Source organism: Phyllostomus hastatus, unplaced genomic scaffold, assembly GCF_019186645.2.
Source record: "Phyllostomus hastatus isolate PE091 unplaced genomic scaffold, TTU_PhHast_1.1 phas_scaffold_585, whole genome shotgun sequence".
Classification (NCBI taxonomy): Eukaryota; Metazoa; Chordata; class Mammalia; order Chiroptera; family Phyllostomidae; genus Phyllostomus; species Phyllostomus hastatus.
Window position 1 is genome coordinate 1,234,836 of NW_025334037.1, and position 16,839 is coordinate 1,251,674.

The 16,839-nt window shown below is 33.8% G+C and overlaps 1 protein-coding gene across 2 annotated transcripts in view; it reads left to right on the top strand.

Moving 5' to 3' along the window:
- IPO7 (importin 7) overlaps positions 1-16,839 on the top strand; it is a 67,414-nt gene that overhangs the window by 22,109 nt on the left and 28,466 nt on the right. For both annotated transcript variants that reach the window (XM_045825361.1, XM_045825363.1), the window contains 8 exons: positions 7,664-7,820; positions 9,318-9,407; positions 12,098-12,192; positions 12,301-12,385; positions 13,970-14,104; positions 14,725-14,824; positions 16,328-16,404; positions 16,556-16,672. In XM_045825361.1, coding sequence (XP_045681317.1) covers positions 7,664-7,820; positions 9,318-9,407; positions 12,098-12,192; positions 12,301-12,385; positions 13,970-14,104; positions 14,725-14,824; positions 16,328-16,404; positions 16,556-16,672 — 856 coding nt within the window. The remainder of the gene's footprint in view (positions 1-7,663; positions 7,821-9,317; positions 9,408-12,097; positions 12,193-12,300; positions 12,386-13,969; positions 14,105-14,724; positions 14,825-16,327; positions 16,405-16,555; positions 16,673-16,839) is intronic.

Here is a 16,839-nt window from a genome sequence, read left to right on the forward strand (position 1 = left end):
GAGGAACATTTACACCATGATGGTGGCTTTATTCCCAGTCCTAACAGCCACACAGATGCCATTGTGATCCTTGTAATTATGGTGCTTGTAGTTAGCCTCTGATACCATTTTTGGATCCCATCTCAAAGTTGCTGATGAACTGCTGCATTTGTTCTGAGCAGGAGAGAAATATACCATTTACAGCGTTGGTACTGGTGTTTTCTTGTGTTCCCACCAGCTACCCATCTTCCTGCTAAGGAATGTTCCAGCTGTTGCTCCAACCCCTGTCAGAGTGCCAGTTGTTGTAGTTCTGGTAAGTGAGTGACTAAAATGAGAGAGAATAACAATAATAAGCTGTATTGTCATTGAGGAGGTCCAAGTCTCTTCTGTCCTATAATCTTAGCAGGAGAGAGTTTGACAGGGATTTTTTAAATGGGAGACACAGGAGGCTGCTACAATATTGGAATTCCAGTTCATTTTCAGCCATTGTTTTATTGTGGAGCACAAGGTATTCACAAGGGATCTGTGTGGACTGAAGCAGTTCTAAGAAAATTCTTGGAGAAATTGGAAGTTGTGGTGGCCTTCAGGAGCATAGATCCTCAGGAAATACTTGTCAGTTGAAGGAGCACAGCAGGAACACTTGAAGAGGAAGGCAAGTCACACCAAATGAATGGAGTAGTGTGAACAAAAAGAAAGGTACAGAGGTGGAAATGAGACTTTGTCTTTAGTGGGTACTGAGGACACTACTATAGTATGGATAATTTCTGTTGAGGGTTTGTGGGTAATTTTGGACTTTCAAACTGGGACTATGCTAAAGAGGATTTTGAATGTCATGGGAAATTTGGATGTGATCTTTTAGATACTGGTGAACTATTGAAGTTTTAACAGAAAGTTAGGGTCTAGTATTTAAGAATTTCCTATCAATATGGCTCACCAGATTGACACACTGTAGCCTTGTAGTGGGGCTTTTATTGATGACACAATTTCACAAGTTCAGGAACTTAGTCTTATGGAATAGTAATTTGTTTCCTACCGTAAATTACTTTTATACCAATTATCTTAGATTAGCAACTAGTACCACCCATCTTCTAGTCCTCTACTCAATGTAGAGGGGGAAGTGGGAGAGAATGTCTAGCATAAGTTGGTATTCAAACTCTTCGTGTGGATGATCACTTGGGTTGAATAAATGGAGAGAGGTACATAATATAATAACATGTTCTCACCTTTATTGTTAAAAGGGAATATTGTCAATAATTATTATAGTTTGTATAATCAGATTGGAGAGTGCACATGGCTTTGTTTTATAAATTGTTTATCAACTCAAAGAAATATACGAATAACCTTTTAAAATGTATGTGCTAGGTATATTTTCTTTTTTGTTGTTGTTTTATTTTTTTTTTTACATTTTTTTATTTTAATCATTGTTCAAGTACAGTTTTCTCCCTTTTACTCCCATTCCAGCCCACCCACCCAACCCTCCCCACTTCCCTCCCATTACCACCCTCCCCCTAGTTTTTTGTCCATGTGTCCTTTAAATTTGTTCCTGTAAACCCTTCCCATTCTCCCCTGAAATTCCCTCTTCTCTCCCCTCTGGTCACTGTCAGTCTGTCCCCCATTTCAGTGTCTTTGGTTATATTTTGCTTGTTTCTTTGTTTTGTGGTTTAGGTTCCTGTTAAAGGTGAGATCATATGGTATTTGTCTTTCACTGCCTGGCTTGTTTTGCTTAGCATAATGCTTTCCAGCTCCATCCATGCTGTTGCAAAGGGTAGGAGCTCCTTCTTTCTTTCTGCTGCATAGACTTCCATTGTGTAAATGTACCATAGTTTTTTGATCCATTCATTTACTGATGGGCATCTAGGTTGCTTCCACCACTTGGCTATTGTAAACTGTGTTATGAACATTGGGGTGCAAAGGTTCTTTTGGATTGGTGTTTTAGTATTCTTAGGATAGAGTCCCAGCAGTGGAATTGCAGGGTCAAAAGGCAGGTCCGTTTTTAGTTTTCTGAGGAAGTTCCATACTGCTTTCCATAGTGGTTGTACCAGTCTGCAGTCCCACCAACAGTGCACTAGGGTCCCCTTTTCTCCACAACCTCTCCAACACTTGTTGTTTGTTGCTTTGTTTATGATGGCCATTCTGACTGGTGTGAAGTGGTACCTCATTGTGCTTTTAATTTGCATCTCTCTGATAGCTAGCAATATTGAACATTGTTTCATGTGTCTTTGGATCTTTTGTATGTCCTCCTTGGAGAAGTGTCTGTTCAAGTCTTTTGCCCATTTTTTAATTGGGTTGCTTGTCTTCTTAGAGTGGAGTTGTGTAAGTTCTTTATATATTTTGGATATTAAACCCTTGTCTGAGGTATCATTGGCAAATATGTTTTCCCATACAGTTGGTTCTCTTTTTTATTTTGATACTGTTTTTTTTAGCTGTGCAAAAGCTTTTTATTTTGATGAGGTCCCATTTGTTTATTCTTTCCTTTATGTCCCTTGCTCTATGGGACATGTCAGTAAAAAAGTTTCTGTGTGAAATATCTGAGATTTTCCTACCTATGTTCTCTTCTAGGACTTTAATGGTGTCACGTTTTATATTTAAGTCTTTTATCCATCTTGAATTTATTTTGTATAAGGTGTAAGTTGGTGCTCGAGTTTCATGTTTTTGCATGTAGCTGTCCAGTTCTCCCAACACCATTTGTTGAAGAGGCTATTTTTATTCCATTTTATGTTGCTGCTTCCTTTGTCAAATATTAATTGACCATAGAGACGTGGGTTTATTTCTGGGCTCTCTGTTCTGTTCCATTGGTCTATGTGCCTGTTTTTATGCCAGTACCAGGCTGTTTTGATTACAGTGGCTTTGTAGTATAGTTTAGTGTCAGGTATTGTGATCCCTCCTACTTTACTCCTCTTTCTCAAAATTGCAGCAGCTATTCGGGTAGTTTATGGTTCCATATAAAGTTTTGAAGTGTTTGTTCTATGTCTGTGAAATAAGCCATTGTTACTTTAATAGGTATTGCATTGAATGTGTAAATTGCTTTTGGTAGTATGGACATTTTGATGATATTAATTCTTCCAATCCATGAACACGGTATATGTTTCCATTTGTTTGTGTCTTCCTTGATTTCTTTCCTCGGTGTTATGTAGTTTTCTGAATACAGGTCTTTTACCTCTTTGGTTAGGTTCATTCCTAGGTATTTTATTTTTCTTTTTGCTATTTCAAATGGGATTTTTTTTTCTTGATTTCTGCTTCTGCTGTTTCATTGGTGGTGTACAGAAATGCCTTTGATTTCTGGATACTGACTTTGTATCCCACTGTTTTGCCAAATTCATTTATTAGGTCAAGCAGTTTTTTAGTGGAGTCTATAGGATTTTCTATGTACACTATCATGTCATCTGCAAACAGTGACAGTTTTGTTTCCTCCTTTCCGATTTGGATGCCTTTTATTTCTTTTTCTTGTCTGATCGCTGTGGCTAAAACTTCCAGTACTATATTGAATAGAAGTGGTGAAAGTGGACATCCTTGTCTTGTTCCTGATCTCAGTGGAAAAGATTTTAATTTTGCCCATTGAGTATGATGTTGGCTGTAGGTCTGTCATATATGGCCTTTATTATGTTGAGGAATGCTCCCTCTATTCCCACTTTGCTGAGTGTTTTTATCATAAATGGGTGCTGTACCTTATCAAATGCTTTTTCTGCATCTATTGATATGATCATGTGGTTTTTGTCTTTACTTTTGTTTATATGATGTATTACATTTACTGATTTGCGAATATTGTACCATCCTTGCATCCCAGGAATGAATCCCACTTGGTCATGGTGTGTGATCTTTTTAATGTACTGTTGGATGCGGTTTACCAGTATTTTGTTGAGGATTTTAGCATCAATGTTCATCAGCGATATTGGCCTGAAGTTTTCTTTCTTTGTTGTGTCTTTATCTGGTTTTGGAATTAGGATGATGTTGGCCTCATAAAAAGAGTTTGGGAGTCTTCCAAAACTCTTGGGAGTCTTTTTGGATTTTTTGGAATAGTCTGTGAAGGATAGGGGTTAGCTCTTCCTTAAATGCTTTGTAGAATTCTCCTGTGAAACCATCTGGTCCAAGGCTTTTGTGTGTTGGGAGTTTTTTGTATATTTTCTCAGTACATTAAAATATTTAAAATAATCTGTCAGTTTTGTTTAATAGTCTCCGTCATTATTTGTGTGAACATTTCTCTTGGTGTTTTTTATTCTTGGCAATTGACTTTGGTTCTCATTTTCACCCAATAGCAAAAAAGAATAGAGCTTTTTAAAAATGTACTCAGATATTCAATTCTCTTTTTTTAAATTCTCACCAAGGACTTTTTGGTTTTTTTCCATTTTCATGTTTGTTTTCTTTCTTTTTTCTTCTTCTCTTGTTTTCTCTTCTCTTTTTTTGAGAGAGGAAGGGAGAGAAACATGTGTGAGAGGTTGCCTCTCGTAGGTGCATGGACCCAGGATTGTTTTTGCCTGGACCAGACCAGGGATGAACCTGCAGCCTGGGCATGTGCCCTGACTTGGGAAACAAACCACAACCTTTCAGTTGTGGTTCAGTGGTCCAGCCAGGGCAGATATGCAATTCTTATGTACATTTTTACTGTTCAGAGCATCTACCAGTAGGTAAACCTGGATTCTGGTAAAAAGAAAACCAACTTAATGCCTTTTAGATAACCTAATCTAAAAGAAAAGCTATTGCTTTTTAGAATGTTGACCTCTTGCCTTGGCTGATGTAGCTCAGTGGAGTGAGTGTGGGACTGTAAACCAAAGGGTCACTGGTTTGATTCCCAGTCAGGGCAAATGGCTGGGTTGCAGTCCCGACCCCCAGTAGGGGGTGTGTGAGAGGCAGTCATACATTGATGTTTTGCTCCCTCTCTCCTTCCCTTTTCCTCTCTCTAAAAATAAAATAAAATCTTTAAAAAAAATTAGAATGACTTCTTAAACACTACTCTGTATTTTGCAAAGCTGTTATGCCTACTGACTCCTTAATAATGGAAGCTGGAGTTACTTTTTCATAGTTCTATACTAAAAATTTGATTATTTAATTTCCCTTTTGAAATAAAGCAACAGACCTTTCAACAATCCAGCTAAAATGCTAAGGGATCCATAAGTGAAAATGTCTCAGGTTAGCAATTCATTAGCCATAATCATGGAGCAAAATGTGATTTAGAATTCAGGATTTTTTGGATTTTAGGAAGGAAATAAGGTTCATGTTATATGTATTAGGCAGTGTTGCTCTTGAAATCTGTACCAGCAACAAGTGAAGATGGAAGGCCGGAGGGACAACTGTGCCATGGCGGCGAGTGTGCAGGCCCTTTTTTGGAACCTGCTGCAGGTGTGAAGCTCATCCAGGGGCTGGCAGCAGGATGGAAAAGTTAATAAAGAACCCTTTTTACTGTACAAGAAGAGTCGGATAATAGTTTTAATCATTAAGGACTCAGTAAAACTAGGTACTTCCCCATTTCACACTTGAAGATCACCATTCAAGCAAATTAGAACTCTTCCTGTAGGATGAGGTTACATCCAGATAAACCCATTGTTAAACCTATTGTAAGTTGAAAATATTGCTACTTCTTTCCCTGGCTGGTGTAGCTCAGTGGATTGAGCGCGGGCTGCGAACCAAAGTGTTGCAGGTTCGATTCCCAGCCAGGGTACATGCCTGGGTTGCAGGCCATAACCCCCAGCAACCGCACATTGATGTTTCTTTCTCTCTCTCTATATATATATCTCCCTCCCTTCCCTCTCTAAAAAAATAAATAAATAAAATTTAAAAAAAAAGGAAAAAGAGAATATTGCTACTTCTTCATAGACATTTTTAAAAAATCAATATTTAACTGTTTGGAAATGAAACATTATTTAAAACCCTACCAAACTCCTAATTCCAAAGAATTGGTAACATTCTCTGATCAAGAAAAGAAGTGACTGTATGCTGCAAGTATCCTGGCACTGGTCCCATTTTTTTTCCTCCTCGAATTTGAATAAATATGGAGAAATGGTGCTTTGGTGACAACTGTGGTCTTAATAGGACTGACTGTACAGTGAATAGTTTTTCTTGATTCTTATTCAGATTCTGGAAAACTTCCTATGTTTGGCAATTCTGAAGCTCAGAGACACTGGCAAGAAATTAGTTACCATTTACCAGACTATGGTATTTTCACAGCAGTGATTAACAATGTACTGTATTGGGGATTGTATTATAATACCTCTTACAGCTTATCACAGTATTTTATGTGCGTATGTGGCCAGGCCATAAATCCAGACTGGATTTCTCTCTATACCTCACGTGAATATGAGTCAAGTGCATAAGCTCTTCATGCGTGCTACAGTGTTAATTGCCTGTTTGCTGATTACACCACTGTGCATACCTGCTACATACCTGCAGTGGTTTTGTACTGTTGTTGTTTAAAAGAAATGTCAACTAAGAAAAACATTGCTAATGCATTATGCATATTGCTGTATCCAGGCCTTATTCTTACTAACTATGGACATTTTCAGTATCCTTTACTAATTTAGAAATAAAGTTATGAAATCTAGGCTTAATATGTGTTATGCTGTTATTCTCTGATACCAATCTTATTTGTTAAGCAGTATACTTGCTTATATAGACTATTTTCACAATGATATGTGAGAATCTCTTCACAAAGCTTTTACTTAAATAGTAAAATAAAGATTTGCTAAAAGTAGAATTGCTTTTTCACACCTGTTTGTCTTGGTAACTGATTAGCTCTTTCAGAGAGTGGGGAGAAGGGGACCAAGTATAATTATACTCTCCTAATTTGAAAAAGGTATAACATACCTTTTATCTTTTGTAAATGTTATCTGACATTGACAAAGGAAAAAGAATTTTACCCTTTTTTGAGTTTTAAAACAAGATGTTTCTCTCACAGTGGTGGCTGGCAGCTTCAGGGAACTGAATAATTAAAATTTACTATGTGGATTTTATGTGTAATTTCTATAACTAAAATAAGGAACATTCAAATAAACAAATCTTGGAGAAAAGTTTAAAAAATCTATACCAGCACTCAATAATAAAACACATTATTATTATTATATTGGCTATAAAATATGTAAATATTTACTCCAAATGGAATAAATGATGATCATAAATAGCCTGCCGAGGTTGGGTTTTGTTGCTGGATGGGTTATTAAAAAAACTGGTTTATAATGCTTTTAGAAATACAATATTTTTCTACTTTATAAATGTCACTCTTCCTTAATTCGTTGAATGTAAATTACTTAAGGATGATAAAATGTAATTGATTTTATATCTATTGGCTGCTGATGTTTAAAAGCCAAATCATTGTAGCTCTTCAGTTATTCAATCTTCAGAATTAGAAATAACATCATGAAGTGGTTAAGAGGGCAGACCCTGGATCTTGACTGCTGAGGTTCATATCTAGATCATATGTTTTGGGGAAGATAGTTACCGTGCCTGTGCCTCTGTTGCCTCAGCTATAGAAAAGAGGATACTAATGGGGCCTTGAAGATTATGAACTGATGGTAAATGCTGAGTAAATGTTATATATTCTTTTATTATTTGAAGTTTTTCTAAAGTTGCTTTTGGTTGCAGAGTAGGTTTTTCTTATTTGCTTTCATTTGTATAAACAAACAAGTAAATTTATATGTCATCTAATTGTGAAGTGAAAGTAAATTCTTACAGAATTAGTTTGTATTCCTACCCAAAGGTACAAGAAACCAGAGGAACGGAGTCCATTGGTAGCAGCAATGCAGCATTTCCTGCCAGTGCTGAAGGACCGTTTTATTCAGCTTCTTCCTGATCAGTCTGATCAGTCTGTTCTCATTCAGAAACAAATTTTCAAGATCTTCTATGCTCTTGTTCAGGTAATTTTTATAAAGCAGGTTTTTTTTAGTATAAAAAGCCAGTGTATCTAGATTAAGTGGATGATTTGTTAGTCAAATATAAATTGCCAAAATTATAAGTATATTAAAAGTATAACCAAGCATACTTACCCAAATACACAAACAAGTCTAATAAATCTTAAATTATAAATGGTCAATCTTAAGTTCTCTTAAACCATCCAACATTATTTACAAAATTAATAAATTTTTTCTTGTACCTTTCACCTTAAGAATTCGCAAGTCTGAAAATCAGTTACTTGATTATAGTTTATATCTAACAAGTACCCTGATATGCCAAATATACATAGATTATCCCAATAATTACAAAACCTATTCCTAAGTTTACATTACACAAAAATACTAATACCATGGGCTTGACTGGCACATGATAATGGGCGTCAACACTTTTGTATATTCTAAATCTTTGGAGTAAAAGTTATCCACTAAGGAAATGGTTGCATCTGTATTCTCAGTGAATGTAATTATGTAAGAAACCTTGAGTTTTTTATCAGGATTAAAATTTTGGTTCTTTTTGTACCAGATAGCCATAGAACGATTCATCTCCTCCACCAGGACCTTTGGTGCAATTCATGCATTTACTTTTTAAATCTCATTTAAATAGACCTATGACTTGACCTCCACTGAAACTGTAACTGGCTCACTCCCTTGTTTGGTTGGATTTTGCATGTCTTTGCTAGGTCTTTAAAGATAATCTAATATCTCCAATTCTTAACCTAGGGGCACTTTAAATGGCCCCTTCTTATGCAGTTCTTTCTTTTTAAAGTGCTTTGATAGACCACAGGTATACTGTACTGTTTCTACTCCTCCTCCCCACTGGTAGAACCTCTATCTTTTAGATTAAAAATAATTTCTTTTTGTAAATTATTTTAGGGCATAGGACAAAATATCTCTGTAACAAATTTTTTGAGACTAGCATACCTTGATAAAAAATATGAGTATAGCCTCTTCTCATTTGTGAAAATATGTCCTAAAATCCTAAATAGGATATTAATTTTATGAGCCTATTAAGAGAGAGGATTTTACCATCACCACCATCCCACCACTATAAAACAAAAGAGAGAGAGGATTTATTCTAAGAATGCAAGAATGGATAACAGTAAGAAATCTTGTGATTTAACTCTTAACTTGAAAAGAGAGGCCTGTAACCACCTTTGAGGATGTCCTTCATGCATTCCTTAACTTGATGAGAAAATGTTCATGAGAAACCCACAGTAAATATACCTTATGGTGAAAATAAGATGTAATTCCAGTAATTTGGGAAGAAGACAAGGATGCCCACTGTCATTGCTACAATTCTCCAGTACAGGTAACTAACTAAATTTGCCTGTGTACTAAAAACAAGAAATGTGGATTGAATGAAACATTCAGACAACACCAGTTCAGGTGTTATATAGAATAAAAGAAAGTGTAATTTTCTTTCATAAGGATTTTAAAAATTAATAGTTGATTTTAATTTAGTATACACTACCACTGGAGCTGATAAACCAACAGAACCTGACAGAATGGATAGAAATTTTGAAGACTGTTGTGAACAGGGATGTACCTAATGTAAGTCTCTTTGTGATCTCTTACATTACTAAACATAAATATTTAGTTTAATCTTTTGAGAATGTTAACTGCTATTCTCTGTAACATCTTTATAAACTTTGGTGATTCATGATGCAGATATCTCTAGATAGACACCATTTCATTATTTACATATGTGCATATACTTAGTAAAAATTTGTGAAGCGTTATTTCATATACTGTTGTTTAAATGCTAGTATATCTGTTAATTTCATCCTGATCCTTCTGTTTCTTTTCAGTTTTTAATTAAGAGCTCATAACATGTATTACCTCTCATAGTTATAAATTTTTTTTGTTATGCAAACTTTTAAAATTGACTTTCTTAGCAACTTTCAAATACATAATACAATATTGTTAACTGTAATTGTGCTATACATTACATCCCCAGAACTTATTTATCTCATAACTGGGAATTTGCCCCTTTTGACCACCTTCCTGATTAACTTATGGTAATCATTTCACAATATATACATATATCAAATCATTCTGTTGTATACCTTAAACTAATACAATGTTATATATAAATTACATCTGTTTAAAAAGTCTGTAGTTAGATTTTTAGCCTAATAATTTTTTAAGACATCTGTGAACAAGAAAGAACTTGTAAGTTGATTAAACTTTATAGTTATATTACTTGTTTTTCTAAATAATTTTATAGAAATATAACTTATAAAACATAAAACTGACCCTTTCAAAGTATCTTGATTCAGTGGTTTTTGGTTCATACAGAACTATCCAACTATGCTTTTTTCTTTTTAATATTGATCACAATTTTAAAAATAACTAGTTTTTCTTTATAATCTAGTTTAGTGATTTTTACCTGGTATGCCGTAAGAATTTATTAAACATGTAGTACTTGACTATTTAGTTAGGGACACTGGCTACTTTTTCCTTATTGTCAAATTAAAAAATGACAGCTGCCAATATAGCAATAGACATCCAGTATGAATGAATCAAAATTATAACTATTTTTGTCAGGTTGGCAAAAAAGTAATTAATTTATATGTGCCATGAGATGGAAAAGGTTGAAAATCACTGATTAGTTTTCTGGAGAGGTAGGGACTTTATAATCCTGAATTACTTAATGTATTTTAGTGCTTTTACTATCATACTTTTTTAATCTTCAAAAAAAAATCTTGCTGAATTTATTTTACACAGACATGGAAGAGTTCTGCTATTTATCCAACACAATTTTCTTAGTGGTGTAAGTTAAAAAAAAAAGAAGAAAAAGGAGAAACCTGTTTTGTAGCAATAAGCTACAAATTTTTACTTTAAAAAATAAATAAATAGGACATTTCCTTCACTTCATAGGAAGCTGTTGTAGTTTGATGTGTATTTTTCTGTATATACTTAATACAACTATAAAATATATATAAATTTTCATATTCTGAACCTTTTTGGTATAATTTACAATCATAAACATGCATATATTATAAGAAAATAGTTCAATGAGTTATGACAGTCACCTGCACCCACATAAATCACCTAGCATGGTTACGCATGGCTTGTTCTAGTCATCCCTACCATCACATTCTCACTTCCAGCATCATAGTGTAGTTTTGTCTGTTGTAGAACTTAATGTAAAAGTACGTTTTCTTGTATCTACCTTCTTTTGCTTAATATATTTATCAGATGTATTAAGTTGTGTTGTGGTAGTTATTGCTAAGTAGTATCCCATTATGTGGATACACTACTGTTTATATAAAAGTTGGATATACAAATTGATGGATGTGAGTGGTCTCAGAATTTTAGTATTAGATAAAACTACTATGAATGTTCTTACACAAGTCTCTGTGATCATATATATTGTCATTTTTCTTGAGTTGAAAACCGAAGAATGGAATTGGGTCACAGCATAGGTATATGATTTCTAATGTAGTTGTTCCATTGATGTCACTGACAATGTATGGGAGTTTTAATTGCCATAACTTAAAAATGTGTCAGGATATCTTAGGTAAATATAGTGATCTAATCTATTCATCCTTTTTTTTTTTTTTTTTAAGATTTTATTTATTTATTTTTAGGGAGGGAAGTGGGGGGAGAGAGAGAGAAAGAGAGAGTCATCAATGTGTGGTTGCTGGGGGACATGACCTGCAACCTAGGAATGTACCCTGGCTGGGAATCGAACCTGGGACACTTCGGTTCCCAGCCCGGGCTCAATCCACTGAGCTACGCCAGCCAGGGCTAATCTATTCATCTTTTATGCAAGTTCCATAATTAAACATTCCCTTATTAATGAAAAGTTCTTGGCAGTTTTTCACTATTACAAATAGTTTTGCAAATGAATATTCTCATACATGTATCATTATTTATATACTAATATTTCTGAAATGGAGTTTCTCACAACCTTTTGATTTGAACTATACTGGTTTTGATTAAACTACTTGCCATGGCCTTGATTTTATATTATGTGGGACTTGCGTAAAATGTTTTGGTTTAAGCTTGAAAAGAATTTTAAAAAGCATATCCTTCATGAATAAGTAGCTGAAGCACTGGAAGTGCCTCTTATATTTAAATAAGGGTTAGGACTTTTAAATCTAGCTTTTTAGTATGAAAGGCCACTATAGGAGGAGGATTCATGTTTTTGAGAATCTGTTCTCACCTCATACTGTTTCTCCTACATTTTATCATCTTTTATTATCTATCATTAAATAAATGTCTTTTTAAATAAGGAAACACTTCAAGTTGAAGAAGATGATAGGCCTGAGTTACCGTGGTGGAAATGTAAGAAGTGGGCTTTACATATTTTAGCAAGGCTTTTTGAAAGGTAAGCTCCCAGATATATGATGATTTAAGTTCATTTTTTCGGACTTTTGGTTTATAAGTGCTGATATAAAACATAAAGAAACAATGGGCATTTTTAATGTTCTTTTAGATATGGAAGCCCTGGCAATGTTTCCAAGGAGTATAATGAATTTGCTGAAGTCTTTCTGAAGGCATTTGCTGTTGGTGTGCAGCAAGTAAGTCTAAGATAATTTTTCTAAATAAAAACATAGTATTATTAGGTTAATTTCTGTCTTATTTTATTAGAAATTAAATAATGATAAACTTGTTGCATATTAATGTAGATGATGTTTTCTGTTAAAAATAACTTTTCCAAAATGAAAAAATTTTAGCGAGAGGAAATGGTATTGTTAATACATTTTTATTATTGTCTTTAATGTCTGGCTTCATAAAAGTCATCTGTATATTCATCTGCATCTGTATTCAGTCTGTTTTAATTTGTTTTGGTGGACATAAAGACAATTTGGCTTTAGAGATAAGTTGGGAAATGAAAGAATGTTTCGATAGACTTTTCACATAGTTTTGGAACTTCTTTAATATTACACCAAAATTGAATGATGTAGTTTCTTAAAGGTTAATTGCAATGTAAAGTTTGAAACTGACTGAACATTTCATGTCCCATTATAATAACACACATTGGTCTGTATAGCGCTTAGATGGCTCTTTCATCCATGCATGATTTTGTAACATTCTTCACTAGACATTTAGAGGATGTCGATTCATTGAATTAATGCAGATTTTCCTAATGTTAATACATTTCATTTTGCAATTTAAATTGTTAATACCAATACCAATCTCATCAGAAATATTTTCAAATAATTTTTGCTTGAAAGCTCAGATTTTAACACAAGTAACATATTGTTGGATATTTTTTTGAAGCGACAGGCTGATTTTATTCATTTTTGAGAAAAAAAATGCCATATGTACAAGTCTAAATAACCATAATTGGTCTATCAGTTTTTCTTTCAAGTATATGATAGTGTTTGATGGAACAAGCTACTATTTCATCTCTTCTTCTTATTGTTCTTTGGTATATAGAAGACATGCTATTTATATTTTTTCCATTTAATAATATTTGTAATATTTCTGGTTCATTGAGGACATTCTTTTTTTCTCGGGTTTTTTTTTTTTTTTTTTTAAGGATGTTTGTAAGGAAAGCTTGTTCTATAATTATGTGGCCGTAAAGAGTATGACTGCTGATTCACTTCAGTGCCACCCCATTCTTGTTAGATACAAAGTTTCGCTACTCTTTTGTATCATTCATGCAAATGTTAAACACAGTAAAAAGGGCAAATAATGACAGCATTATGGTGAAAATAGTGTTGCCCTAACAGACCCCTTGAGGGATTAGTCACCCTATTTTTGACATTGGTTGTTCTTGAAATATGAAGTAGGATCAAAACTTTTGCCAGACATTAAATAGGGTATGTAGGTGAATGTTTGGGTAATGTTCTCCTAGAAGGTGAGTTTAACAATTATAGGGATGTCTCAGAATATTGTGTTATGTTTAATAAGTAGCATATGAATTACCCTTCTTTTTATATTTAATCAGAAACTAGTCCTTTCATAGAGTATTATTTCAGTTTGTTGATTTAAGTGCTTTCCTTGAGAATAAGTGCAGTTCTGCAGTGTATAACTTTTTTAATTGCTTAATTCTGAGAAGGAGGATGACCTGAATATTAAGATAAGTGTCACATGTTTTTGCTGGCTTGCAAGTCATTAATGTCTGTTTGGTTTTTGATCAAAATTTTTTCCCAAAGGTTTTATTGAAGGTGTTATATCAGTACAAGGAGAAGCAATACATGGCTCCTCGAGTTTTACAACAGACATTAAATTATATTAATCAAGGAGTTTCTCATGCGCTCACCTGGAAGAACCTGAAGCCTCATATACAAGTAATAATTTTCTATCTGAAATGTTTTTCTAGAAAATAAAATGGAAATAACATTAAATACCATAAAGGTTTAAAAATGAATTTTTTTATCTTGTATTGCTTAGTGTAGTTGTGGTCATTGTTTTGAGAGTAGAAAAACGAGGAAAAACGCCCCTTGTGAACATATAAAAGCTATTTTATGAATATTCAGATTACCTTTTCACCCAAACTGTTCTTACTATTGGACTATGATTAGTTAAAATTTTAGTCATGTGATTTGGAGTAGGCAAAGGACTGTTTTACCAGATTGTTTTTGAGGATAATTGGCTTATGTATTATTTTTATGAGTAATTTTTTTGCTTTATTTACAACTGTAGGACTTGATGGACTAAAATTTCCTGTGGTATTTTCTCAGATTACTACCAACGTACACATATTTTATTTTATAATTACTTGTTGCATAGAGGGAAGAGTAGGCACATTGATAGTTGATCTGAAAATGTAAAAAGCTTGATATTAAGCTTTTAAAAATATGTATTGTAGATTATGGAGTTACTTTTGTTTCATCACTTAACAGAAATTTGAAGGTTTAAATCTTAAGACTGACTTAAGGTTATTACCTTCTTAACTTTTAAATTTCAGGGCATTATCCAAGATGTTATTTTTCCATTGATGTGCTATACAGATGCCGATGAAGAACTTTGGCAAGAAGACCCTTATGAATATATACGCATGAAGTTTGGTAAGGGATTTTCACTTATTTAGAAATAAAATGTCAGTTAAGTTCATAGATAGTATACCTAGGGGGTATCAAAGTCTTTTACCTTTTGTACTCAGAAATCTTTGTCACCCTAGCCATTGTGGCTTCATTGGTCAGAGCATTCCATACACAGTAAGGATGCAGGTTCAATCCTTGCCCTCACCCTTTCTCTCTAAAAAAGCAATGAAAAAAATACCCTTGGATGAGGATCAAAAAAATAATCCTGTGTTTCAGTGTAAGTTATTCATTGTTTAGACCAGCGATTTTCAACCCTTTTCATATCACAGCACACATAAACTAATCACTAAAATTGTGCAGCACACCAAGAATGTTCTTTGCCAATCTGGCAAAAACATAGATATAATTTTAATTCATTCACACCACACAGCTATTATGCTTGCTATCTGTCATTTTTTAAATTTGACAGTCTAAGGGAAAAAAAGGTCAGTGCTCCTAACTAAGTAGTCAGGTATTGCATGTTTTAAAAAATTTTTGCAGCACACCAGTTGGAAATCACTGCTTTAGATATTTCAGTGGAGGACATTTCATTAATTATAGCATTTGATAATTTTTAGCAGACACAGATTCAGTAATGTTACTAAGTTTTTAAATGTGCTTCATGTCAAAACTGTTAGAAATTCAACACTAAGTGTCTAAACTATACTTTTGAATCTTGCGTTAGTCATCATATAATGTGGGAATTGAGAAGATGAATACTGGAAGCTAGAGTCACACAGAGTCTCTCCCTGGAACTAAAGAATTGTAATGGGCTGATATTGAGTATTTGTCCCTCTTCCTAGCAAAGTCTTAATGTATTTTTATATTTTCTTACTGGCTTTAACACACAATAACATCAGTTTCTGAGAGTTGGGGATCAGGGCATGGCTTAAAAGAATTGACTGCTTCAAAATCTCTCATGAAGTTGCAATCAAAGAATTTTAATGTACTTTTAGTAGTTTGTACTTTTGTGACCCTATTGTGAAAATTCTCAGTTGTAGTGTTTTATATGAAAGAAAATAATCATTAGGAGAAATTAATGGATTGTTAACATTTAACCTGTACAGAAAAGACCTAGGATAAGGCTTTTACAAAATTATATGGGTAATTTGGTACATTTTCATATTCACCTTGTGTGAAAATTTATAAACGTTTAAGGTTTGTGGTTTTTTGTTTGTTTGAGATTATGTTGTTTGTTTGTTTGTTTGTTTGTTTGTTTATGAGAGGAGAAAGTGGGGAGAGAGAAACAGAAACATCTCAGAGAGAAACATGGATCAGTTGCCTCTCACACTCCCCCAACTGTGGGGACCTGGCCTGCAACCTTTCAGTGTTCAGGCCGGCACTCAAACACTGAACCACACTAGCCAGGGCTAAGGTGTTTTTTCTTGTTTTGTTTTCTTTTAATAACAGCATTATTTATACATTTTATAGCAGTGACTGTTGAAGAAATTAACTGTTTTCTCTATTAATTTTAAATTTATTCTCTAGATGTGTTTGAAGATTTCATTTCTCCTACAACTGCTGCCCAGACACTTTTATTTACAGCCTGTAGTAAGAGGAAAGAGGTAGGTTATTTAATGTGGAATACTTTGCTCTAACATTTAAAATTGGTTCATATACACAGTTTTTAATGTTAACTGTAAGTCATTTTCTCATTAATTTTTTAAAGGATTTTGGTTTATCCAATAAAGTGTTACTTTTCTCTTCTTAATTTAGGTACTGCAAAAGACTATGGGATTTTGCTACCAGATTCTTACAGAACCAAATGCTGATCCTCGAAAAAAAGATGGAGCCCTGCATATGATTGGATCTTTAGCTGAAATACTTCTGAAGGTATTTCTTTCATGTACATGTGCAAATTCAGATACAATTTATATACCATAAAATTGGCCCATATAAAGTACAATTCAGTGATTTTTTTCCTTGTATTCAGACTTCCACAACATTTTCATCACCCTAAAAAGAAACCTTACTAACAGTTACTCTCCATTTTCTCTGAG